The following is a 25524-nucleotide window of genomic DNA, read 5'->3' as shown; positions in this document are numbered from 1 at the left end:
CCAAGCAGGAAGGTGGGGAACAAGAAGTGAGTGTCTTGCCCAAGTCGGAACGTGTCTGCGCTCTTTTTAGCGTGTTAGGAAGTACTGCGCAGCACTGTGAGCTGCTTCCTGCCACCGCAGTGTCCACTCAGAACAAAATTGTTCTCGGCACATCCGTTCTGGGGAATTAGGTCCACTCTGATCACTTCCCGGGGAAGCTGCTTTAGCGCCATTCCCAAACCAGGTGCCTTGTGGTGCTCTAGTCTCCGCAAAAACCAAAGCAGGGCTCGTCCGGGATTTGAACCCGGGACCTCTCGCACCCGAAGCGAGAATCATACCCCTAGACCAACGAGCCGACGTGAACACAGGCCTGCGGACGTCTTTAGAGGACTTACTAGGCTTGCTGCAGCTCCAAATCCGTGAGTCTCCTCGCGTGTTCAAGGACCCTCTGTATTGAAGGATGCTGAATGCTTTGGTCTGAGAATCTCCCCGCTCCCGGTCTGCGAGCTCCGACTTCTACCAGCAAATTCTGTCGGGCAAGTGGAAGGGAGTGGTCTCAGCCTCACCTCTGCGCAGCCCTCTTGGACTGCCTGGAGCACCCGAGTTACCTACCACTCCCTCCAGTCACGGTCTCGTCGCCAATCTAGACCTTGGGTTCTCGACTCTTCCCGCTCTGCCCGCGGTCCTCGGACACAGCACCCCGGAGCAGAGCTTTGAATACAGCGGTGGAGTTGCCTGGTTGGGGACAATTAATGAACCCTGAAATCCCTACGTGAACAGCAGCCCCATTTCTGTCCTTGCATCTGTCCACCCTCCTGGAGTGACGGGTAGGGCCACCCCCAGACTAGTCCCTTCGCGCGCGTGGCAGTGCCCAAGCGAGGGCACAACTCCTGGGACCAAGAAGACCCAAGGAAGAGACGTCATTGAGATAAGTGGCTGGCGGAGTCGGGTGGGAAAATCGGCTTTCCAACCTGCGTGAATGGGGCGGGTCACCAGGCCAGGCGACCAGGACCGTCCTTGACGCGGAACACCCCTACCAGCACTGGTCCCAGGTCTTCCCGCTTGTAAGATAAGGTCACCTCTACCCTCCGGTGTAGCTTCTGCTCTCCAGTTCCCTCTTAGGCTGGCGGGGAGGGAGGCCCTCCTATTTGCCGCCGAAGAGCCCCAGAAGGTAAGGGCCTCTGAGGCAAGCGCCCACTTTATCTGGTTCAAGGCCAGTAGATCCCGACTGCTCAGTGAGCCTCTAAGCTCTTAATACGTTCGCCACGCTCTCACCTGGGGTTTGCCAAGTCCTGGCGCGTCAGTTGCAGTCCAAGTGTTCTGGTTCCCTCAGCTCAGCACCTACTCTGGGGAGTCTTCCCAGCAGGGCTGACCTGTCGGACACTTGACCCCTCCCCTCCCTGCCCCCCGTAGCATCTCTGGGCTGACCCATTTGTTCTATACCACAGTTGTATGATTTGTGGGGCCACACGCTTCCTAATTCCTAACCTACAGATACTTTGGTTGGGGGTGACTTCAATGAAGGGTTCAGTTTTTTGCTTTTTTCCCCAGGTGTCCCTGGCCAGACAGTGGGGGAGGAGCAGAGAACAGCCTGGCCTTTCCTCTCAGTGTCCCAAGCCTATCAGGTGGGTGAAGTAGAAGCACTCAGGGCAGATAGTCTGGCACTACCCTTTTTCAATTCCTGTCTCCCTACTCATCCACCCCAGCTTTCCCCCAAGTCTCCAGTCACCTCTTTCTTACCTTGCCTCAGACACTTAACCTTCACAGAGACAGAAGTCTCAATCCCTGTAAATCACGATGAAAGCTATGACCCCTTTTCCTGGAAAAATCTATACTATACCGGGGAATTTACAGATATCCTAAAGCCCCATCCATGGGCCCCACTTTTGGAATCCAACACCTGATCTTTTGGAATCCAACAACTGATCATTGTTTCAAGTTTGGTGCAAGTATTTTACATTTTGACAGGAGTCAAAGATTTACACACAAAGATTAAGTTCCAAAATATAACTTTGAACAGTCACAATTGTTTCAAAGAGATTGGGTGGGAAAGAGTGTGTCCACGAAAAAACATCCAGCCTAAGAGAAAGCTTATAAGAGTTTATTTGAGCCATACTGATAACAATTGCCAGGAAGCAAAATCTCAACGGATTGAGAAAATGCTCCGGAAAATGGCAGTTTTCCCATTTATTTTATATACATTAGAATCAAAGGAAGAGGGTTACATGAAATCCATTGCTGGTGGATTAAGGGCTAGGAGTGGGGCGGGGGGAGCAAAACCGGGGAAATCTCTGGGATTGGATAAAAAATAAATTGGATAGACAGACACTTCTTTTACATTGGTGGGTACAGGATACTTAATATTAATAGTTAGCATTTTACAGCACATCTTAGAGATGGTAATCAAGGGACTGCAACAATGAAGGATTCTGTAGTTTCCTGCTCTGGTGTGGTGGGTTGTGCCCTGAGTGGTCCGGAAAAACAGATTACTTTGACACTATTCCAAGGGTATGTTATCGTAGATACCAGAAAAACAGTAGGCAGGCTCACTTAAGGTAAAGATTGACCTTTGTCGAGGAAACTACAGGCCAAGGATGTGACTACCAACCACTATGGCTTTTAGTTAGCAATTTTTCTGTTCAGACCACCCTAGGTGGTTAATTTCAGTCTCTGAGTTTGTAGGGCCAGCCATACAGACCTCTCCTGAGTTATCAGGTTTAGTGTGTGGCCCCTTTTTTCGTCCAAGTAGATTTTCTTGGTGAATTTGAGATCGTAGCAAACCCTCCAACCCCAGCACTTAACTAAAGTAGAATCCTGGCATTATCCTGAATTTCTTCAGACTACGTATCTTATCAGTTACTGATTACTATTTTTTTTTTTTTATACTAAACATGTCTGGAATTCATCCCCTCCTTTGCACCTCTCCTACTACTGTCCTGGTGCAAGCTCTGACATTTCTATAACCAACTCCTCCCCTCCACATGCTCTCTGATCCCCTGTGTTATTCTTCCATATAGCATTTATCTAGCATGTTATATAATTTAATTTAAAAAACATTTTTGTTGTATTTCTTGTTCCCTGCTGTATTCCCAGGGCCTCGCACAAAGGTTGTTACATAGTACAGTAGTTGTTTAATGGAACATATGGCAAATATCCATGTGATCTTTAAGACAGCTCATCTCCTCCAGAAAGCCTCCCTTTGCCCACTCTCCACTCTCAGGTGCAATGAGATGCCACTTCCTTCTCTGTGTTCTCACAGCACCCTCGCACTGTGGTGTGATTATGTCTTCCTATGAGCAATCTGAGAAAGGAGCTGAGCCTTCTTCATTTGGTTATGCAGCCCAGTGCTTGGGACAAACCTGGGCTCAGCATTGCTGCATCATGTATTTGATGTGTCACCTCCAGATAGTGATTCCTTCAAGCCAGCACTTTTACTCATACATCTTACAGTGGTTCTCCAGCCAAGAAATGGTGTCTAGACCTTTCTGCCTCTCTTCCAAGGAGGTTTAGGCCCTGCCAACGGCCTACAGATCCTACTTCTTGCCTCCTCCATCAATTTTACTTCTGTTCTCACCAGCCTGGCTTCTGTGCTCCACAAATGGGTGTTGTTCTTCCACAGGGTCTGGAGACCCCACCGGGAATGAGCACTCTTCTACTCCCACCCTGTCCACAGGGTCCCAGTCCTTCAGCACCCTCTTGCAAAAAACCAGATGGTGCCCAGCCAGATATCTGTGCTAATCCTTAACCCTGACTGCAACTTGTGGAGGCGAATGAAGATAACTATACATAAAGGACCTGGTACAGGAACTGCATATAGAAGATGCACCGCCCCCTCCATTTTTTAAATTAAAAAATATATTAAAAATATATTATATATACAGATATTAATTCTGAGGCTCCAAACTAAAAGAAATATAATGAAGACCCAAACCAAACAAACCCACTCAGGTTCTAGGAGACTTCCTGGGGTAAGGCCTGAGAACTGGGGCGGCAGCTTTCGTGGGGTTTGGAGTGGCCACCAGGATAGCCCACTAGCGTCAGTGGAGTGGAGCATCAGCTGGGCAAAGGAAGGTGTAGTTCCCCTAAGGATTTCTGCCCTGATCACAGGGCGAGCTTTTGGAGCTGTGGTCTCATGGGACTGGTGGCTCATCTCAGCAGGCATTCTGGATGCTCTGAGTGCAGAATTGTAACCTTGTGTCCTCAGTATAAAAACAATTGATAAACTCATTAGGGAATATGGATTAAGCGACAAAACGGAAAAATCCACCTCTTTCGGGGCAGAGCCTAGGCACCGCTGGGATTCGAACCCAGGATCTCCTGTTTACTAGACAGGCGCTTTAACCAACTAAGCCACGGCGCCAAAGATGCTGAACGGCCTTCCGCTGCTGCACTACAGAAGTATGGGGATTGGAGCCTGACCACATCGATTTTTTCATTTTTTTCTAAAATTAATTTTGACAAATCAATTAGGTTTGGTATAAAATATCCATCCGTGGGATGCCCCCAATGTTGAAAGAAGTAAATCAAGTTTCAACCCTAGCCAAAAGTGCATTGTTGGGGAGCATTCCACAGTCTAGAATTCCTGAGACGAGGGGGTTTTTGGGGCACCGATCGAATAAATTTTCTGTTTGACCTTGGGCAAGGAAACATGGGGGTAGTACGTCGGAAAAGAAAATGACAACCGTAGTCGGCAGGATTCGAACCTGCGCGGGGAGACCCCAATGGATTTCTAGTCCATCGCCTTAACCACTCGGCCACGACTACACACATAAGGAAGTGCAGCTCGTCTGAAACCCTTCCTGGTACATGTCTCCCGCAAACACCACCCCTTTCATTATCTCGCGTTTCCAGAGCTAGGAGATTGGTGGGTACGAACACAGAACAGGATAGAATTGGCATGGAGCTTTTGCTCGCGGCCCCAACCCACACTCGACCTTTTTGGAGTCCTCTTTCCGGATCTTCCCCTGTTTCCAACCAGCCTCCAACAATGTGCTCCCAGAAAAAGACGCGGTAGCCGCCGGGGGAACGCTCCCTCCGCTCTAGCTCAGGTTACGCCCTTCTAAAGCTTGGAATGCGCTAGCAATTCAGGTTTTGAAAAGCGGTGGGTACTGTGTCGTTTACGATAAGGCAACTGGTTCCGGGTAGAATCTTAGTGGTAACAGCAGATATGGGAAGGGAGGGGGGAAAAAAAAAGTGACCCTCTGGCCCGTACGGGGATCGAACCCGCGACCTTGGCGTTATTAGCACCACGCTCTAACCAACTGAGCTAACCGGCCAGTTGGTAGCTTGACTGTTGAAATCCACATATCTACATCACTCACGTGGATAGGCCTGACCATTTTAAATACTGAATCTTGTATAGAACTAGCCACGACCCAAAGGCACCCCAAATATGAACTGGAAGCAATCTCTAAAGGTCCAGGAAGGAACGCCCTCTGAACAGCTCTAAGAGGTGTAGCTAGGCACTACGTCTTCATTGATCAAGTAGTTCCCCAAAGAAATGGAACACCAACCAAATGCATAAACAACCCCAAATAATTGATGCTGCAACCCCTAAATTGGTGAGTTCTGACAGGAATTCCTACTTATCTCATGGTGTGGATCAAGGATCTGCCTTAGGCCTGGCCCATGGGAAACCCACAGCATTGAGCACTCGCCTGGGGTTCCATAGTATAGATTCCTCACATGCCTCTCCTAATCCTTGGTGGTCCCCCATCTCCATCCTCTTACATCCATCTTGTACTTCCCTATAACTCTAGGCTCACATAACTGACATCTTCCTCAGCCCAACCTTGCTGAGAGCACCATTGCAATGGTGTCTACCTTGCCCCCAATTCCCTGATTTACTCCCTTTAGGGCCTGACTTTTGGTATCATTTCTTCTGCTGGACCAGCTCTTCAAACCAGTTTTGGCACTGATGGAAAACAAGGGCAGAAATGATGGTAAATGATAGACCCGCTCGCTGTCAGGGTGGGAGGTCCGAGATCCCAGATGAGCACAATAGCACAACATCACCAGAGCTTTACTGCAAGTCAAGGGGACTGTCAGAAGCCCCACCAAAAGTGTTAGACAGGACAAGGGTCTCAAGTTCTGGACAGTTCTTACTAAATGCTATTCTAAATGTTAAAATGTGATAGTATTTTGCAGCTGCAGCTGTAAATAAGATGAGCTTGACAGGAACACAAAAGGATAAGTGTAGCCAATTGCAAAGAAGAAATCAACATGTAATTAACCAAATAGTGTATATAAGCAATGGCTATGCCTCCCTTCCCAAAGACAGAGCTTTGGATGTTAATCCCATCTCCTCTACTTGCAGCAAGTAAATGAAACTACCACATCTCATTCTTGAATAGAAAATCCAAGCGGCAAACCCTTTGAGTTCAATAACACAAGGGGCAAGTCTTTTGTTCCTCTGGCTCCTGCCACAAAGGCAGAACCCAGCTGCTCAGGGCCACCTGTGAGTGCAGGTACCTGGACACCAACCAGAGGGGAAAATATCAAGAGCGCAGTTTCCCCAAGGCAGGTTGGCACCAGAATATGAAGGCAAAATTACAGTAGGGTACAGTTTATGAATATCAGGATCTGGGATCCTGGTTTAATCAGATTAGGTAAAGGCCATGACAAAGGGGAGGGGCTGGGACCCACGCCCCCAGACTTCCAGGGCAGGGAGAAGTTTCAGGCCATTGTTGCAGTCCAGGTTAGCAGGAGGAAGCAAACTCCCCCAGAGAGCTGGAGTGCTCAGGCTCCTGGATAGAGAGGCATGACAGTCGGATCCTGGGATTCACATGAGTCAGGAGAGGGAGCTCCCCACATTGGAACTGCTTTAGCCGTGGAGGTTCTGAGATAGGAAGAGAGGAAAACACATGTGTTACGCATGTGGGTTTTAGTCTCCACGCACCATCCTTCGCAACTCCCGAAATCCCCTATCAATCCCTCATCCCTCTTCCTCCCTGGTCCCATTTATGTGCACTACCACCCTTCTTCCATCCTTACCTAAAGGGATGATCTTGGAGGGTTTCCTCTCAAGCTCAAAAGAAAGCACAATAGGGCGGAGTACAGAGAGGCTGGTACAAAGTGTCCGGAGGAAGAGGGTCAAGGGCTCATCAGTCTTGGCTGAGGTCTAGAGAGGGAAACTCAGGATTAAGCAAAACTCAAACTGCTAAGCCCTCTGCCAAACCCTCAGGGACCTGCGTATCTGCGTCCCACCTCCCAGCCATATCTCACCTCAGGCTGGGCTCCAGACCCTGTAAATTGCAGGGCCACTTTACCTGGCCCTCTGACAAACTCTAGGAGGGAGTTCCACTCACTAGAACACAAGCCTAGTGCTGCTGCCACATGATGATTCCGACAGGTCACCACAGCTTCGGCAGTCCCATCCTCCACCAGGAAACTGGGGCGGGGGTTGGGGTGAGAAACAGAAACTCCCATAGCAAACCCAGGTGGCCAGTCACCTGAACCCAACATGCCTTCATCTCCACGGTTTCATCTTCAACTCATTTACCCTCGTCATTCATTCAAAAATATTTATCAAGCAATTCGCACAAGCCAAGAGTTACGCTAACACAGGGAGAGCACACAGGCGAAGTTGTATAATAGAGAAGTAAATGGTGCAATGGGTGCCCACCTTGGACTCTTACCTGATGCTGGCCTGGCTTATAGATGTCTGAGTGGGGCAAGTGGAGCCCTGAAGCATACACCTTCCCTGGGATGAAGAAAGTGGTTGGAAAAATCCTCTTTGTCCCATCATACCACCTCTGGCACCTTGTACCCAACTCAGCCCCTCCCCATCCATACCTGGGGGCAGATGCTGGTACAGTGAGCACACACCCAGAGGAGCTGAAGGCTGAAGACAGACACAATATGGCAAGCCGCAGTGGCCTGGAATGGGGCCTGGCCATCCTGTAGCAGTCTAGCTAGGTAGATGTGGGGCAGGGGAGCACTAAGAGAGAGAGAGAGGGAGAGAGGTGTGTGTCAAGAAATAGCCAAAGGGGTTCTGAAGGCAGGGTGTGTTTGGAAGGACTCAGCAGGCATAGGGATGGGGACAATAGTGGCCTCCACGCTCTCCTGGAAGCCCTGTGGTCTCCATTTTGATTTCTGATCTCCAATTGTCATCAATTATTTCTCAGGCTTGAACAAACAAGATGTTAGCCAAGAAAAGATATTTGCATTTTAGATTGAAAAGCCCTTAAGAGCCTAGAACAATAAATCCTGCCGGATAAAATGCCAGGTATTGGGCATTTTTGATTTGGGGCAGAGGAAATTGTTCTGACTCAACACATCCTGCTAGGATTGGAGAAGGTTGTAGCTAGGGCAAAAACTGCAGAGCCAGGCATATGTGTGGGATGAAGAGGTGACCCTGTGAAGTCTGGGGGTCACCGCATGGGGCACTGACCTGACTGTGGTCTCGGGGGGAAAACTCAGGACCTGCACATAAGTAGATGACCGGAAACAACAATAAACATTGTGCGATCTGCGAGTGGAAGCGGAGGAGAAAGAAGTCAATTTGAGGCTGGAGCTGGGACTGTATCACCGGCTTGGCCACTCCCCTGAGGAATGCACCCAGACCTGGCTCTATCAAAGCAGAGGGAAGAATGAGAGAAGGACCAGGCTGGAACATCTCATGAGGATAGAGGGCACAAATTCCACAGTGCCATATAATGTCAAAAAGAAGGTATTATTGTAGCATATGGTTAAGTAGGAGTGAACATTCAAGAGAACTGCATCACCAGGGAGAGAAGGGAAGACGAGCTACATAGATCTTCACCTGGAAACTCTCTTCTCCAGCTGGTTAAAGTAGACTCGGGCTCCTGGAAGGAGTCCTAGTGGCGGAGGCAAGTGTGAGCCTTCGATATATATGTCCAAGTGAGGGGGGAATTCATAGTCGGCAGCCTCCAGAGCTACAGTTAACTTCACACACCTTCTCCTGGCCCCAATGCTCCCTACTGAAGGAAAGGGCAGGGGTCAGTGGTATCCGTCTGGACCACAAAGTCCCATTACTCCATGTCACATCTTCCCTCAAAGGAGGTGTCATTACCAGGCTTTGTCCAAGTAAGGGCCAGAAGTGGCTCACACAGTGTCCGGGACAGAATCTCAGCTGAGAAAGACACCAAGGAATCGGTGTCTTTTTCTCTATGGGGTAGAGAAATACAATAGGAATAGAGGCATAAGAATACAGAGAATGGAGAGTCAGGTCCAAGGACAGGAAAAGGAGCTAAAGTATCTGTTAGAACATCATCTATAAGGCCCTGAAAAACCTCATGCTGTGCAAACCACACACTAAAAGTAACAGGAATTAGGAAAAATAGGGCTATGGCAGATCACTCAAAACCTATACAGTGTTGTAACCAGAGGCCTTAGCAAGAAGTACAACAGCAGAGTTAAGTTTCCATTTGCATTTACACCTAGAATCTCAGACAAGCCCCCTCCTTCAAATCATAGATCCTTGAAAACATTCACTTCTTGTATAGACCAGTTTCATAAAAATTACACATACAATCCAGTAGGGTTTGTTTGTTTAACACGGGGAAATATCTCTGTAGCTCCTTCATTTGCATGTGCAGCCACCCCGAACAGCTTACAGGAGGAAAGTATAGTTGTTCCTGAAGCCATAAGCCAGTCACTTCCTGTACTAAAGGAAGGCCCTACTCTATAGATTTTCAGCTTTTGTCCTTACATTTTTTTTCTTTTATGTTTCTTATATTTTCTTTTATTGTTAAGGCTTTACCTGAATTGTGAGAAAGCCTTCTCATAATCATTTCAAAACAGTAACATGCTGGGGGGAAAAAAATCATGTATGAAACACAATTTCCATCTTATACTGACATCTTCCCTCTAGGAGCTGAATCACATGAAAGAAACACGCTGTAGCAAAAAAAGGATGGTTTGCCAAACCCAACCACGGCAGAGGAAGAGGGAGCAGCCCAATAAGCTGCAGAAACTAGAGGACATTTACTTGCTATTGAGCAGGTCAGTTAGCGGGGATTCAGGCAGTGCCTTGCTGATTCCCAGCACATCTGGGATGTCCTGGGAGCTCTCAAGTTCCAGGGTCCACTCATTCTGGATAGTGAGGCAGGATGTACAGCCAGCCAACTCCAGAGGACGCTGCAATATGCAGGATGAACCACCCTCTTCAAATAACATTGGTGTCTGCCAGGAAATGGGAAGACGATGGTCTCTTAGTGTATCTTGGTCCAGAGGGAGGTTTACAAAATACTATGACCCAATTTTGTTTTCTCTCTGGAGCCTGGTGAAGGAAGTGATCTAGACATAGACAGGCCTTCTATTTGTTCTAGATCCACCCTTCCGCTAGGAGATTAGAGAGTGACGAGGCACTGGTACTTCCTCTCCAGCCCCCAAGCCAAAGAAAAGCTCTCTGGGGAAGGGTGTGATGAAGTAGAGCACTCACGGGAGGGCCAGGAGCCACAAGTCGGTACACTTGCCCAGGGTGCAAAAACTCGAACCAGCGGACTGAGGGACCAAGAAAGATGAGGAGAACCTGTGAGGAAGGAGAGAAGGGTGCTGGAATTGCAGACAGGAGCGAGGGGCACAGGTCAAGCCCTAGGACCCTGCAGGCCAGCTTACCTTCTGATCCTTGTTCTCAGCTCCCTTGAGCTCGAGTGGGCTCCATCCAGTTCCCTCCTTCCTCTGGGTGCTCCCAAGCCAGATTCCTGACACATGGAAACTGAGAGTGGGCTTGGGCACCTCTGTACTGGCTCCTGGAGGGACACAAAAGTTCCTCTTCATCAGTGCCTCCTTGTGGGACAGCAAGAACAGCCGGCTCTGTCCTTCGTGGGGACCCTCAGGGAGGGTGGGCTCTGGGTGATGAGCGGTTGAGGAGGTGGCTGAGTGAAGAAAGGGTCTGGGCACAGGCAGGATCAGGGCATCAGCCAGAAAGAACTGGACATAGACTCTGTTGGGAGAGACAAAGAATAGGTTTCTTAGGGATGCGGGCATTGGGTATTGCGCGTCGCAGCGTTCTGACACCTGCACCAGGCCTGTCCCCTTCCCCTCAGAGACGCGGGAGTACAGCTACTCCCCAAGGCCAACCTGGCCTGCTGCTTCTGGATGAAGCCTGTCGTGCTCAGCTCCTTCCAGGAAGGAAAGTTACTTCTGACATTCCTCTCTATAACCAACTGGAACCTCTCTGCCCGCACCAAGCAGCCTAGAGGAAGGAAATTTTCTGTTTTGGCAAAACGAAAGAATGGTGGAATGGGAAGCGAAGCAGACCACCCTGCAAGTCTCGCTGCCCAACTCAAGCCTGACCTGACCTCCACCTTAGAGGGATGACACCTCCAAGGGAGAAACCATTCCATCCCCACGTCCAACCCCACCCCAGGCCTAAGCTGAAAGGCCTTCATTCTACTTTCACACAAATCCTTAAAACGCCTATTCCCAGATCTAAGAAAACTTTGCTTTCCAGGATTACCTGGTCTGCAAATCTCAGTTAAGTCCAAATAAGACCATTATTCTTCCAAACTAAAAATGTAGAAAATGGGAGTCTAACCTGGTGTGCATGTTAGGCTCTCTGGAGGGAGAAATGAATGCTGGGAATTGGAGTTCTAGCCAGGGAATCCCTTGCTCCTTTTCTCTACCTGCCAATACCAGCCTCCTAAACTTCTCCCAAAACTTAGGAACATATTCCACTTCAGCATCTCTAGAAAATCCCAGCAGGTGCTTTTTCCCAAACCTCCCCGCCCTTCTGAGACCCTCTATTCCTCCACCACCTTCTCTCCACTTCTGAACTCCAAACCTATGAGCTGGGGGTCAGTGAGGGGTTGCGAGTGCTTGTTCATGAGTAGGCAGGGGAGGGAATCACTTCTGTCCCGAAGTTGCAGACAACCGTTATGAGAGGAAGCCACCAGAACCCCAAGTAAAACCTGCAGGGAGACGAAAGCCAAGGTATCAAGTACTTATTAAGCAAATATTGAGCATCTACTATGTGCCTGGCACTAGGTTAAAGGTTAGCTACAAAGTGAACAAACAGATACGGTCTCTGACCTCAAAGAACTTATATTCAAGTGGGGAAGACAGATGTGAAAAAAACACCCGTTCACGCATTCGGTAGCAGGAGAGAAAGTGTTCAAATCGAGCTTAAAGGTAGGAGAACAAGCAGGACTTCACCGGACTTAATAAGAAGGTTCGGTTTGATTTTACATACACTAGAGAAACAAGAAAAGGATTTAAAGCGAGAGAGGTTGGTAATCCAAGTCACATTTTACCTCACTCTTTCTCATTGCTGCAGGGAGGGGGCCAAGAAGAGATGGAGCAGTCTAGTTAGAAGGCCAGTCAGTCAACATGATAAAACATGACTACGGTAGTAATACTGAGGGTGGCAAAACGAGGAAGTACCCTGAGCCCTGCTGGAGCCCCACTGACCTGGGCTGGGTGGAAAGTGGAGGGCAGCAGACAGAGCCAGGACCAGGCTAGACGCTGATTGAGTTGGTAACTGGTCAGGTGACAAGCCTCTGGGAGGGGCAGAAAGGTCTTAGGGTCAAAGGAGGCCCAGGCCCTGCTCTGCCCTTCCTCTTTCAGGGTGGCCAGAGTGGGGAAGGAGCAGGGAGTGTGCAGCCGAGCATACTGTCAGGGAGAAAAGAAAAATCAGATTGTGTATTCTACGTGTCCCCCCATGCATTAGCTCTGTCATCCATCGTACCCCCAAATCCTCACACCTTCTGGAGTGGACAGAGATGTGGCTCTTCGAGGATCTCCTTATGTGCATTCCGACTAGGGATGCGTGGTGGAGCTAGAACAGCCAGGGTAGGAGCCAGGAGTCGTAATCCCAGGCCAGGCTGCCCAGGAGAGGAGTGCTGCAGCAACTGGTGGTGTCTCAGCACATGGGGACACAGCCTTGGTCAGGGAAAGAAGCTGAGTCACTTCCCTCGAAGACCCTGCCTCTTCCAGGATCCTGCTTCCCTTACTCCCACTGCCACCCTGGCCCAGACCCTCTCCTCCTCACTTGCTGGCCAGCTCCTCCAGCGCCTTGGTAGCCCATAGGTAGAGGGGAAGTCCTAACCGGCGTTCCCATACCAGGTGCTCATAAAGGGAAGACCGGGTTTGGGAGGAAGACTGAGTCTCAGGCTTCCGAGGAGAGAATCTCCGAAGCAGAATGGCACCACGGAGACAAGGAGCTAGCACAGGCCTTCTTGTCCATCCACCCACTGACTGGAGAAGGTGAATATCTGGGATCTGGGGAAAAGCAGAAAAAGTGAAAAAGGAGAGGTGAAGCCAACTCAATGGCTCCAGGCAGAGTTAACTGCAGTTTTCCACTGCCTGGGTTCCAGGAGACCCAATTTCTCCTATACAGGTGATTTCTTTTCAGTCTCCAGGCCTTGTCTCCTCACCTTCCATTACAACCCACTGCCTCTGGGGTAAGCCTTCATCTCTCACAAGCTCCACACAGCCTTTCTGTGGGCCAGAGAGCTCCTGGCGGGCGTGGCTTACCTACTCACCAGAATGCCTGCCATCATTCTGGCCTTCCCTACACCTGGCCTTCAGCTCCAGCGCACCTCCTCCCCAACTTAGCAGTTAGAAGGCCCTTCTGTAAAGGAAGTCCTTTGGTCCCAACCCAGACCCTACTCCTTTCTGATCGGAACTCTTATCCAAATCATGCTTAACACATGCACATGCCCCCGTACTCCCACACCAGTACAAATTATTTTTGTATTTTTGCTGTAAAAGTTCCCACCCTGCTGCATAGAAAGACCAGCCCATAAAGGTAAGAGAAGCTGCCGAGAGGGCCTCTTTTTATCACCAGCCCTGATCCCTCACATACCTCCAGACAGACTCCTGGTCGCATTACCCGCCTGAGGCCCTGGAATTCCTGGTAAGCAAGGCAGAGCCCCAGCTGCCCATCCAGCTCATAGAGGCCAGCAGGCTGATTCAGCACACCAGTGACCGTTCCCTGCAAAGAGGTCAAAGGGCCAGGTGATCCCTATTTCCTTCCTCTTTGGAGACTCCCATTTCCTGCCCCAAGAGCGCTAGGATCTCTCTCTTCTACTTACTGTATATGATAAGAGTATGGAGTTCTGGACAAGCTCTTTTTGCTCTTTCCTCTCTTGGGAGTTGCTGGGCCTGGGGAGTGGCTTGGGGTCAGCCTCCAAGAGGGGTCCGTCCAGGTCCAGTTCTTGCTCTCGTACACTTTCCGGTTTCAGCGGCAACAGATGGGAGGAGGGACTGGTCCTCCAGACACGGTAACGGTGACCACGGATCTTGGATACTCGCAGCTCTGTCAGCACATAGGCCCTACCAGGCCAAAGGGCTCGGTGCCACACCAGCTGGGCAGGGACCTGGCTTATGCAGAGGTAGCCAACATGGTACATGGGACGCTTCCCACAATGTTGTCCCTCTACCAGTCCCTTCCCATCACGGTTTTACCTCAAAGACCTGCTCCTAGTTATGAGCTTTCCTTTCCTCTTCATCTTCCTTGTTTGCCAATTAAATCTTAAGCCATAGAACTTTTAGGATCTCTCCTTTCTCATAGGAGATGCCAAATGTTTCCTAATCCGTCCCCCAACATACAAGCCATCCCTAAAACTTCCTCTAAAATGTAACAAGATTCCATTCAGAAAATTATGTCCCTTTTGCATTTCCCCTATCCCACCCCATTAACATACAAACAATTTTCATTTATTTAATCAATACGTACTGGGTATAGATGTGTCCAATATTGGAATAGATGTTAAGGAAATACAACTAACTGTTCCCTTTTCTCCAACATATTTCAAACCACTGGGAAACACAGACACAAACCCAAGTAATAACACGGAGCCATGTCTGATCAAATGGCAAAAAGAATACACATGTGCTAAGGTTTCAGAGAAAGAAAAAGAAGGTCAGGATGGGTTGGAACGACCAGGCAGGCCAAGTACAAGAAGTGGAACTTGAACAGGGTCCTGAAGGACATCTCTGGTTTGTCAAAGTGGAGAGAGAGAGAGAGAAAGGTGATTCAAGCAGGAGGCCACAACATAGAAATGTTCGGAACTCAAAACGAGCAAGGCAGTGAAAACACTGACCAGGATGGAGAAGGAATGCTCTTGGGAGTTGCAGGAGATAAGACGGGAGAGCCAAGTTGAGGGGGAAAAAACAGAACATGCTGAAGACTTTACTTTATAGGAAAATGAGAAATATAAAAGTAGGAAAACAAAAACAAGCATCTGACAGCAGGGCATCATATGGACTGGATAAGGGTGGCTGTTGAGAAGACATTTAAGCACAAGGAAAAAAGGGGCTGTTCATAAGTATAAAATCTTCTAGGGCACGCTCTTCCCACAGGCATAATAGTACTGTTGCCATTCTCAGGGGCTTCAAAACATACTAATAGTCAAGACACTTGAACTTCAGCCCCCCCTGTGTTCAACTTTGCACACCTCCATTTCTATTCTAAAACCAGCTGAGTACCATCAGTCAGACCTTGGACATCACAACTCATCATAAGGTATTGCTAAGACCTCCCTTAAGCTTACCGCTTGTGCAAAACAGGTAGTTAATAACGGTTTGACTGAACAAACCAATGAATAAATCAATACTGGTGATTCTGCTTTTCCCAACTCTCCCTATGCTCATGAGATTTCCTCTGACCTCTCACTAGGACCTCCTATCACAGCCCCTTCTCCTTTATTCAGACATTGAGGTCCTTCCCTTCCTCTGTTCCAATACCACATCACCATAGCTATTTCCTCAACTCCTTTTCTAAGGCAAAAAACTTACTTAAGGAAGACGGAAGCACGCCAAACTAGTGCCAAACACTCATGCTGACCCTCTCCAGCTGGACCCCATCACTGCTCAGCAATCTCTTCTGCCCAACCACCTAGCACAGCAGTTACCCTGAACCTTTCCTCCTCTTTTCCGAGTCCAGGCCTCCATTTTTAAGAACTGACCTCCCTCTTTTATCATAGAAGAGATTCACTGGGGTCCTCTGGAGTAACAGTATGTATCCAATATGTCTCTTCAGCAGCCCATAAACATACCAAGAGTACTCCTCGCCTGACCTCCCAGGCTTATTCCAAAGCCCACCTCTGCACCCTCAGAGTGTCTCATGTATGTACATGTACCTACCACAGCACTTATGATCCTGAACAGTAACAGCTGACTTACTTATCTGGTTGAGAGCTTCAATTTTGTGCCTCTGAAATGACCAAAGTGCCTAGCATTACAGTACATACTCGATAAAGGTCGAATCTTGGTATAGGTGATTCTATAGTCGTGAATATCCTCCCCTCTCTCCTAGTGATTTAAATTCTGTCCATCCTTCAAAGACCTAGATCAAGTCTAAACTTTCTCATAAGGCTTCCCCCTACATGACAAACTATAGTTGACCTGCTACAGCAGTTACAAACTATACCACCCATCTTAGAACTTATATACTGTTTTGTATTATTCTCTGCATGTAAGTCTACAACAAGAGTATAAGCTACCCAAAGGGCTTACCCTACTTTAGTTACCTTGCAGAAATTCAAGTGCATTTCAGAAATTTCTCCCTGGACATATAATACACAAATGAGCCAACCCTGCCCTGCACAGACTTTTTGAATGGTCTCTACCAGACTTAAAATTTTAATGTAAAGAAAATGTATAAGTTACTTTTTAACCCAGGAGGAAAAAGCAAGATCAGAAATTTGGGTGGCTTCTAAGAATTTTTAGTTTTAGCACTTTTTGTTCCTTTATATTAAATCACTGTTATTCAAGCTCATGGCACACAGAGACACAGTTGAGAATTCGAATAGTGCTAATAAATTTCATAGTTTTCAAATTTTTTGATATGCATGTTAGAGAGCCTTTCCATCCTTTGTTTTGAATGCTTTTAGAACCTTATTCAAGTAATTGTATAAGTCATATAACAATAACTAGTGTAAAAATTAATGGTATTAAAATTGTACCAGCTGGTTAAGTATCAAGTTTTTTAAAAAGTGTATGTATTCAATGTATTAATGGTATTTAGATAAATAATTTTCTTCCTTCTAATGCCGGGGAAAACCAAATGATTCTGGCAGGTTTTCAAAATGTCAGACACAATACAATGAATTGCATAGCAGCAAAGTCTATTCCCCACCTCCTGTACACGGGAAAGATGTTACCTGGAATCTTCTTCCCTTAACATCACTGTTCCAGAAAACAGCTCTCCCCAGCTGTCCTCCTTTCTGAAATGGTTCCTCCTAAGATGTTATCGTTCCTATTAAGAGTTCTAACATCGCGTCCACATCATGCCCCTGAATTGACCCTAAGCCTCACCTGCACGATGACGGACACATAGCTGCCAGTTTGGCTGTCAGCTGGGGATAATTCACCGAGAGACAGGACAAAGTAAGCTTTCTTTTGACTTTTCACCAGAGCACTCAATCGAACCAGCTTCCCAGCCAGGTTTGGCTGCACACCTCTGAGCTTGCTACTAAAGAAAGTAGAAAAAAGAAAGGAAAAAGTCATTTTTATTTCTCTTCTTTTCCCCTACAAATGCCTCCTCTTTCATGTAAAGAACAATCCAGTAGTGAGGGAGAATTTCCATATTTCCATAGCTATCCCAAAGATATTAATCTAAAAGAGGTTCTATCGTCTCCTTGATCTGGAACATTTCATCTATATTACTTTCAGTACCTTTCTCTCCTTCTTTCCACTGGTTTCACAGTGCTCCCTCCTCTCCCAGACAGGGAAGAATTACCTGTGTCTGAGTAGGCAGGAAGCAGCTTCTGGGTAGAGAACAGGGATAGGGGTGGGGGGGACAGCACTGATGGTCAAGGGAATCACTGGCACGGGGGCACTCCAGAGCTCTAAGTGCCCTTCCCCTGAGGAATTCCACTTGGCAGGAGGGAGGTAACTCCAACTGGGGAACAGGAAGAGATGGCCCAACCAAGAAACGTCCAGATCAATGAGCTACAAAAGATCAAGAGCAAGGGTTAATCAGGATCCTAGCATCCCATTCAACCCCCTCCACCTTTGTTCCCTCAGACTTAATTGCCTCGCTGCCTAGACACCATTTTTTAAGGATCTGAGGTATCTAACCTCCCCCTTCCGACTCACCTCACAGTGCAGGATACCAGTGTTATCTCTCACGTAGAGATTTCCATTCCTGCACTCTTGTTCCAAGTCCCCTGATAGGTCTGTTAGTGTCCCTAAAAGTAATAGCCGCTCCCGGGGTAGGGTCCCACTTAGTCCAGCCTCTTGGGCCCAAGCCTGGTATGCCGTACTGCTCCAGGACAGGTGGCTACAGCATGGGAGGCGCTGGTGGGTTCTCAGGTTCTGTACTGAGACAAAGCTGCAGAGTGAAGGAGCAAAGTCTTACAAAGCTGTATCCAAGTCTAGGAAGTTACCCTCAGTCCTGACAAATCTAATATCCCAAGGTAAGGTGGATGGGGCCCAAGAGAGGAGTTTGACTGATTGAAGGAGGGAAAGCTGGGACAAAGGGCCTAAGAAAATGAGGATGGGATCTGGGTTCAAAGACCGGGTAGTACCTAGGGAGAAAGTAGGAAGAAAGCCTGTGCCGAATAATAACTTGAACAAGATAGTGCCACAAAGACCCAGAGAAATGAAGGAATGCAAGAACAGTCTGAGATGAGTGTGGGGAGAACACATTCTCGATACCAAGAATAGCTCCCTTGACAGCATCTCAGTTCTTAGATCCGCGGAAAACTCCAAAGAGGCCATGTAAGCATCTGCTTAATGGCTCAACCTCAATGGGCCCAGCTACGTTTCCTTCCTAATCTAGATCACAGTGCTAGAGACTAGCTGGGAAGCTGAGGCTGAGTAGGGAGTTCGTATCAAGAGTTTCCAAATCTCAAAAGATGTGTGAGATCTGCCATTCTTAAGCAAAAGGTTTCCACACTGCTGAGTCACTATTAAGTGTGAGGTATATCATAGATAATGTGACAAGAAAATTCCCAGTTGTGATAGATTCACATCTTTGTAATATGAGTACCATTAGCCTGCATTTGCATGATTTTTGCGTGGAAAAGAAATAGGATAAGGTTATAAAATATCACAATTTCTCTTCGTACTCGTATGATCATCCATGTATGAGTACTGAATTGTGGGAGGCTGTGCCAGATGGCCCACTGCCCTTCCACGTCTGCTTCATTCTTTCCCACATGGCTCTGGCACAGATAAAAGGCACAGATAAAAAACTAACGCGTGTTAAGTCCCTCTTAGGCACATACTATATAGGGTCTGTTTACACTCAATACTGTATTGAATTTTCACCAAAATCCCTCATAAAACTGCCAATGAGGAAAGCTAGAAAGGTTTAGGTACACAGTGGCATGGGTGGCAAAGCCAAGTGTGCTTCACTCAAAAGTCCATGTTCTTTTGTTTCCCTACTTTTCTGAAGGCCCAGGAAAAATCAATGGGAGAGAGCTGTTTCTTCACCCTAGGACATCTTCAGGACAAAGAAACAGTAAAAATAGGGATCATTTGTCTCAGATTCTTTAGGGTCTGGGTCAGGAACTGAAGGTGATAACCTCAAATCCTTTGCATTTGTCATTGCTCCCCAACTTTCAAGGCCTAGCACAGTGCCTGGCACACAACAGGCACTTGATGAAGGAGAACGAAAAAAAAAAAGAGTACTTATATCTATCAAATTATTTCTATTTTACCTTCATCCACTATTCTTTATGGACTCCTTACTTCTACATATTATGCTGGCAATTTTACATCTATCTTGAATAACAAGAAACTTTAAAAAGGTTCCAAATTTCCTAAAAAATACTGACTTACCATTTTTCAATCATTCTAGTAATGCCAGAATTTTGAGAGATTTGGATGTTCCTTTAATTAGATTGTGATCACGGAGGCCAGTAGGCATACACTCAGCTCACCAGTGGGAGACCCTAACCCCAAAGCAATAGAGATTTCATGGAAATGGAAATCACATGGAAATTTCATGGAAATCACAATTCCTTCCACTACAACTAGCTGATAAGCAGCTCTCCTGTCCCAGAGATCCCCCCACACTAGCAGGACAGTTTTCAAATGAGATCTCATTCTGTTTAAATGAACAATGTAATTGTGGTTTTTTTTTAACTTCTACGGTCAGTCTCAAAGTGGCTTCTTTTGTATATCCTTAGTTACAGAACTTCTGTTCTGCTAGACTTCAGGTGATTCTCAGTGATGGTTGTTCTGTAGTTTAGTTGTAACTTGGATGTCGTTGTGAAAGGAGGAAAGCACTGCATTTACCTACTCTTCCATCTTGATCAGCAGCCTCTAAATCAACAATGCAATCTTAAAAGTTATGAAGATGGACAAGAATTGTAGGAAAAGAAAGGAAAAACACAGGTCAATAGAGTAAAATGAGAAGTTACAGAGAAAAGGAAAAAAGCCCCCAGGTAGAGGGCCCTCAGAAATTACTTTGGAATTATCATTTAATAACTGTCAAATAGACAAAAGAAAATTTTGTGTACAAGGTAAAAAACAGATAGGAGAAAGGCTCAGGATACAGATGTATGCTGGTATGTGTCAACTTGGTACAATTCTACCGGAGAGCAGTGTGAAAACAGCTAATGAAGCTGATGGTGTGCATACCCCATGAGCTTGCACTTCCCTTCAGGACACTGACTACTTAAGAAGGGGTAGGAGAGAACTGGGTCAGGACTGAACTCTTAGGGGTTAGGACACGTCACTAAATCTGGAACACTTTACTTCTTATAAAAAAAGAACTGAAGCAAATATGACAAAACGTTAAGGTTTTTAAAAGTTGACCATTAAGTACCTGGCGAACACAATGTCAAAAAATACAGTTTAGTTCAGCTGACTTTTTTTCACAGGCAAGACATTCTCAGTGAAGGGAGTGTGTTGATTTACATTCTGGTGGACAAGGAATTTTAGTTACCCCTGATTTATTTATTTATTTGGTTTGCATTCTTTTTGTCTTTATTCTCAGGATATATAGTTGAAATATAGTTTTCCCCCTTCTGCGTGTGGGGAAAATATTTTATTAAATATGTATTAAAATAACATTTTAATACAGTTAGGTTCATTTGTTTCAGTATTCCATGTTAGAATTTTTCCATCCTTATTGATTTTAATTTTTTTTTAAATTAAATGTTTGGGGTAACATTGATAATAACATATAATTTTCAGGTGTGCAAGATTGTAATTCAACATCTGTCCTCTATTGTATGCTCCCCATTCTAATATCCTTCCATTACCATATATTTGACTCCTTTTACCCACTTCGTCCTCCCCTCACGCTGTTCCCTCCCCCCCAAAACCATCATTTTGTTGTCTATATCTATGAGTTTGCTTTTGTTTTGTTTGTTACATTTTGTTTTATATTCCACATGTGAGTGAAATCATACGATTTCTTTCCTTTTCTAAATGATTTATTTCACTTAGCATAATATCAAGATCCACCCATGTTGTTATAAATGGTAATATTTCATCTTTTTTATGACTGAGTAGTATTAATGCCATTGAATATGAATATATATATATATATATTTATCTTTATACAATCATCCATCAATGGACACTTAGATTGTTTCCATGTCTTGACTACTGTAAATAATCCTGCAATGAATCTAGGGGCACACACATCTTTACGTATAAGTGTTTTCATGTTTTTCAGGTAAATACCCAGAAAAGAAATTACTGGATCATACGGTAATTCTATTCTTAATTTTTAGAGAAACCTCCATACTGTTTTCCATAGTGGCTGCACTAACTTACGTTCCCACCAACCCTTGTTATTTACCTTTGGTTTATGAAGAAGTCCATGGATGAGAAATTACACAGAATTTTGAAAATAGTGTTTTGGATAACATGGAATCCAATTAAGCTGTCTTCTCCCCAAAGATCCCCTACCTTTAATGACTGAGACAGATTGCCAGGCTCCCAAACTGCTACAAGCAGGTTAAGGGAGTGTCAGGGAAAAAGTGTCCTGTGCTCAAATAAGTTTGGGAAATGACAAATTAAACAAAGCTAAAGCTTTTTTATTTTTTAAAAGCTAAATACACAGTGATATGTATAATTACATAATAGTATATCATAGAGCAGTTAAAATGAGCTAGAGTTATCAACACGAATAAATCTCAGAAGCATAATATTAAGTACAAAAAGCAAATTGCAAAGGACATATAAGGTATGGTACTATTTATATAAAGTCTAAAGGTATGCAAAATTCTACTGCATATTGCATGTGTAGTAAAAATGTAAAAATATCCACAGGAATAAAATACCCCATATTCAAGACAGAGGATACTTCTCTGAGGAGGTTAAGCAGGTTTCTTTTTGCAGGACTTTTCTGAGCCTTTAATATGTTAATGAGCTTCATGACTCTCCTAGAGAAGCTTATCATTTCCAATGTCTGTGAAGTTTATTTAGCCATGGAGCCTTTTTCTTGTGGTACTTTCTTAATGTTGCCTAGAACAATTTAGGAAGTGGTGGTATCGTTTTGAAAAAACAGAAATACCTTCAGAAGACCTTAAATTCAGGTCTTCTTAAACACAACTATCAGTACTTGGTGAATCTTAGTTTCCTAATACAGAAAATGAAATAGTATCAGCTTCTCTGCCCACTTTGAGTTTTTTCCAAATTTTCTTTCAGTCTTCTCCTGTCCTCTCCCTTCTCCTCTTTGTTTCTAGACTTCACTTAAGCCAATGTCAGAGAACTAAAGGAAAAGGAAAGCAGTTTGATGGAGAATGGGAAAGTTTGGCAGAAGGAGGTTGTGTTTACAACACCTTTTCCTCCTCTCAGTGAGTTTCCCCTCACTCTTCTCAGGTCGTTTCTTTTCAATACCAAATTGAACTCCCCCCGAACGCCACCTCTTCTCACCTGTAGCTCAGGGGCAGTGTAAAATCCAGGTTTCTTCCCTCGGACAACCAGGTAGTCTTCACACAATCAATTATCAACTGAGTCAACTGCACATTAGACTCCTTGCCAGATGGACAAAGGGTCTCTTGGATGAAGGCCTGGGCAGCCTCAAGCCAGGCTTGCTCCTGAGGAAAGTGAATTGAGTTAAAACATCTTCATGACCATCCTGCCCACCAAGGAAATTTTGAGAAGAATAAAGGAATAGGAAAAAAAAAATCAAGAGGCCATGCAAATTAAGAGGAAAAGTGAAGGACTTTAGCGCTTAAAGAAAATTTAGAAGTCTTTAGTCCAGCCATACAATCAACTCAGACAGCTCGCCATCCAGCTTTGGTCTTGCCTCTTTCTCTAGCAAACCTGTACTCAATCCTTAAAGTGCTCAACTGGAGTATATATTCCTCCGTGTACCCTTCTCTGACCATTCCAGGCAGAATGCTGCTTCCTCCTTGGAGCTCCCACAGCACCTTGCACATACCTCTATTAACAGAGCAATGATCACCAAAGATCGTGGTAATTCATTTTATGTAGTCTGGTTCTAAAGACTTTAGAAGTTGAAAAAAAGATTGGTCAAAATCACCCTTGGGAAAAATCCTTTAAATTGCTCATAAAGAATAGGACATAGTACTGTATAGTAATATATATGGAAATGGAAATGTGCCTAATAATGAACAGTACATAAAAAGGACATAAATTATTTACTCCATTTTTTAAGTCATGTATACATTTGAATTCCCGTAAGCTAAACACATACGCGTATGTGATACAATCCCATGGAATTTCTGTTGTCTTTTCAGCTAAGATGTGGGCTTTCTAAGGAGCACATGAACCATCTTTGTATACCTGCCACAGATTCTGAACACAGCTGTCTCAATAGTAGATAACTCTTGGGCATGGGACTATCTTGGCATACTTCCAGTGCTAGGCAGCTTTATTTTAAAATTCCAACAGAGTTCAACAATACTTAGGGGTAGGATCTTGAGCCTTCTTGATCCCCAGTGGTAATTCTAAACCATTACAGTTCTATCCCTGTTCCTCCATTAACCTCTGGTCAATCCTCCACATTCAGTTAAATCTTCAGCAGTTTGAAAACAGCTTGAAAAACCAATCTTCAAGCTCTAAATGACTTCAGTGTCCCTGTGGAGAGCCCTACCATTGACCTTCACCTTCATCCCACCTCAGCCAAACACTCCCATACGTAGTCAGTTGTCAAAACTGGACCAGGTCATCATTCAGAACTGTCCACTAGAAAAACCAAAGCCCAGACTCTCATACTTTTTGTCTTCCTTTTTTGGTCATCGTTTTTAGCTCCTATTCATGACTATCCATTGCGTGGCACATTGACAACCCTCAGAATCCCCCATTTTATTAAAAATGCAGGTGATTTTTAGGTGATCTCATCTACTGAATCAGAAGGGGGTAGGGAGCAGAGTCTGTATTTTAAATAAGCTGCCCAGATTGATATTGATATAAGCTGAAGTTTGAGAACCCTCTCTCCCCCTCAGTGACCTCATCCACTAGACGGCTTTAATAGCGATTGATAGAGACTGATTGTTCCTAGATCTCTATTTTAACTGAGATCTCTCTCTTGAGCTCTAGTTATTATCCATGTGCCTATCAGATTCTTCACCTGGCCGACCTACTGGCACCACGGATGCCCAATGTTTAACTTTTCACAAAACCCATTCCTCTTCAAGTGTTCACTAACTTTGCAAATAGCATCCTCAACCAAACAGTTCTACCCTGAAACCTGGATGTCTTCCTTAACTCTCTTCATTTCCCTACACAAGGGCTAAGTCCTTTAGATTCTATTTCATATATATATATATATATATATATATATATATATATGTTTGTTTTTAAATTTACTGTCTTTATCTCTCCTTCCTCAACATTGCTGCCATTGTTGGAGTCGCCATCCACAGCTTGTAGTTGAATACATTTCAACCACAGCTTTCTAACTGGTACTCTCCAGTCCAATCTCTACACTGCTGCCTCAAGAAACGAAAATTCAAATCTCATCCAATCGTTTTCTGCTTGAAACCCTTAATAACTCCTAAATTGTCCTCAAGTTAAAGTCGCTGCTTAGCAAGACTCACAAGACTGTCAGCTCTGACCCCTCTACCCCCCAACTGAACTTCTTGAATTTTTCAGACACCTTCTCTATCTTGCCTTTGAACATGTCTTTGCCTCCGCCTTGAAATCCCTTTCAGCGTTTTGTGTTTTTTTTTTGCTTTGCTAACTCCTACACGCACTTTGGGTCTCAAAAACTTTCCCTAATTACCAGTTACAGTTGCGTCTGGAGTCTTCCCCCAAGAACCCACAGACCACAGTTCTCCATTAGTCTGCTCCTGGCTTCCCACTGGGCTTGAAGCCTCGAGAGTGGACCGAGACGTGTTTAAGGCTCACAGCGGGCGCCGCAGGAATGAAGGATTAAACACGTATATTCGCAGAACCAGTGAGAGGGGCAGAACGAGCAGCCTCAGAGGCTCCCCTTGGCCCGGGCGCGACCAGTGAAGTCAGGGAGGCAAAAGGCAAGGTGGAGTGAACAAGAGAAGAAAAAATCCAGGACACACAAGAAAAGAAGGACGAGGGACGGAGAACAGCACTCACGGAGCCAGGAGCCTGACCCCGGCACGCCGCCATGCCAGCGCCGAGGACCTTCCGCGGGAAGGCGAGCTCGAACCGCGGCCCGCGCGGGCGCTCACTGGAGGACGGCATGTGACGTCATCAGCTGGCGCGTTCTCGGCTCCACCTCCG

At 45.8% G+C, this 25524-nt stretch overlaps 1 protein-coding gene across 5 annotated transcripts; it reads right to left on the bottom strand.

The window, feature by feature from the left end:
- Positions 1 to 6184: 6184 nt before the first annotated feature.
- CTC1 (CST telomere replication complex component 1) lies at positions 6185 to 25523 on the bottom strand. 5 transcript variants are annotated; one of them, XR_013992042.1, is made up of 23 exons: positions 25378 to 25487; positions 22732 to 22895; positions 17989 to 18223; positions 17630 to 17841; positions 17206 to 17362; positions 13980 to 14264; positions 13751 to 13879; positions 12935 to 13164; positions 12648 to 12825; positions 12355 to 12555; positions 11729 to 11855; positions 11026 to 11140; positions 10561 to 10888; positions 10385 to 10474; positions 9932 to 10125; positions 9014 to 9108; positions 8744 to 8921; positions 8372 to 8449; positions 7774 to 7918; positions 7617 to 7681; positions 7287 to 7369; positions 6973 to 7099; positions 6185 to 6817 (listed from the first exon to the last, which is right to left on the bottom strand). XR_013992042.1 is itself a non-coding variant. In XM_081029675.1 (23 exons), exons 1-23 carry the CDS (start codon positions 25483 to 25485, stop codon positions 6678 to 6680), a joined length of 3747 nt encoding a protein of 1248 aa, XP_080885801.1. In that variant the 5' UTR covers positions 25486 to 25523; the 3' UTR covers positions 6540 to 6677. The 5 variants fall into 5 exon arrangements, 4 of the variants coding, with proteins under 4 accessions (XP_080885801.1, XP_080885803.1, XP_080885804.1 ...); XM_081029675.1 differs by having other exon boundaries at positions 6540 to 6817; positions 7204 to 7369; positions 25378 to 25523; XM_081029677.1 differs by having other exon boundaries at positions 6540 to 6817; positions 7204 to 7369; positions 11795 to 11855; positions 25378 to 25481.
- Position 25524: the final 1 nt, after the last annotated feature.

Source organism: Rhinolophus hipposideros (genome assembly GCF_964194185.1).
Source record: "Rhinolophus hipposideros genome assembly, chromosome: 20".
NCBI lineage: Eukaryota > Metazoa > Chordata > Mammalia > Chiroptera > Rhinolophidae > Rhinolophus > Rhinolophus hipposideros.
Note: the sequence above shows the minus strand (reverse complement) of the source record. Positions and strands in the feature narration are given on the sequence as shown.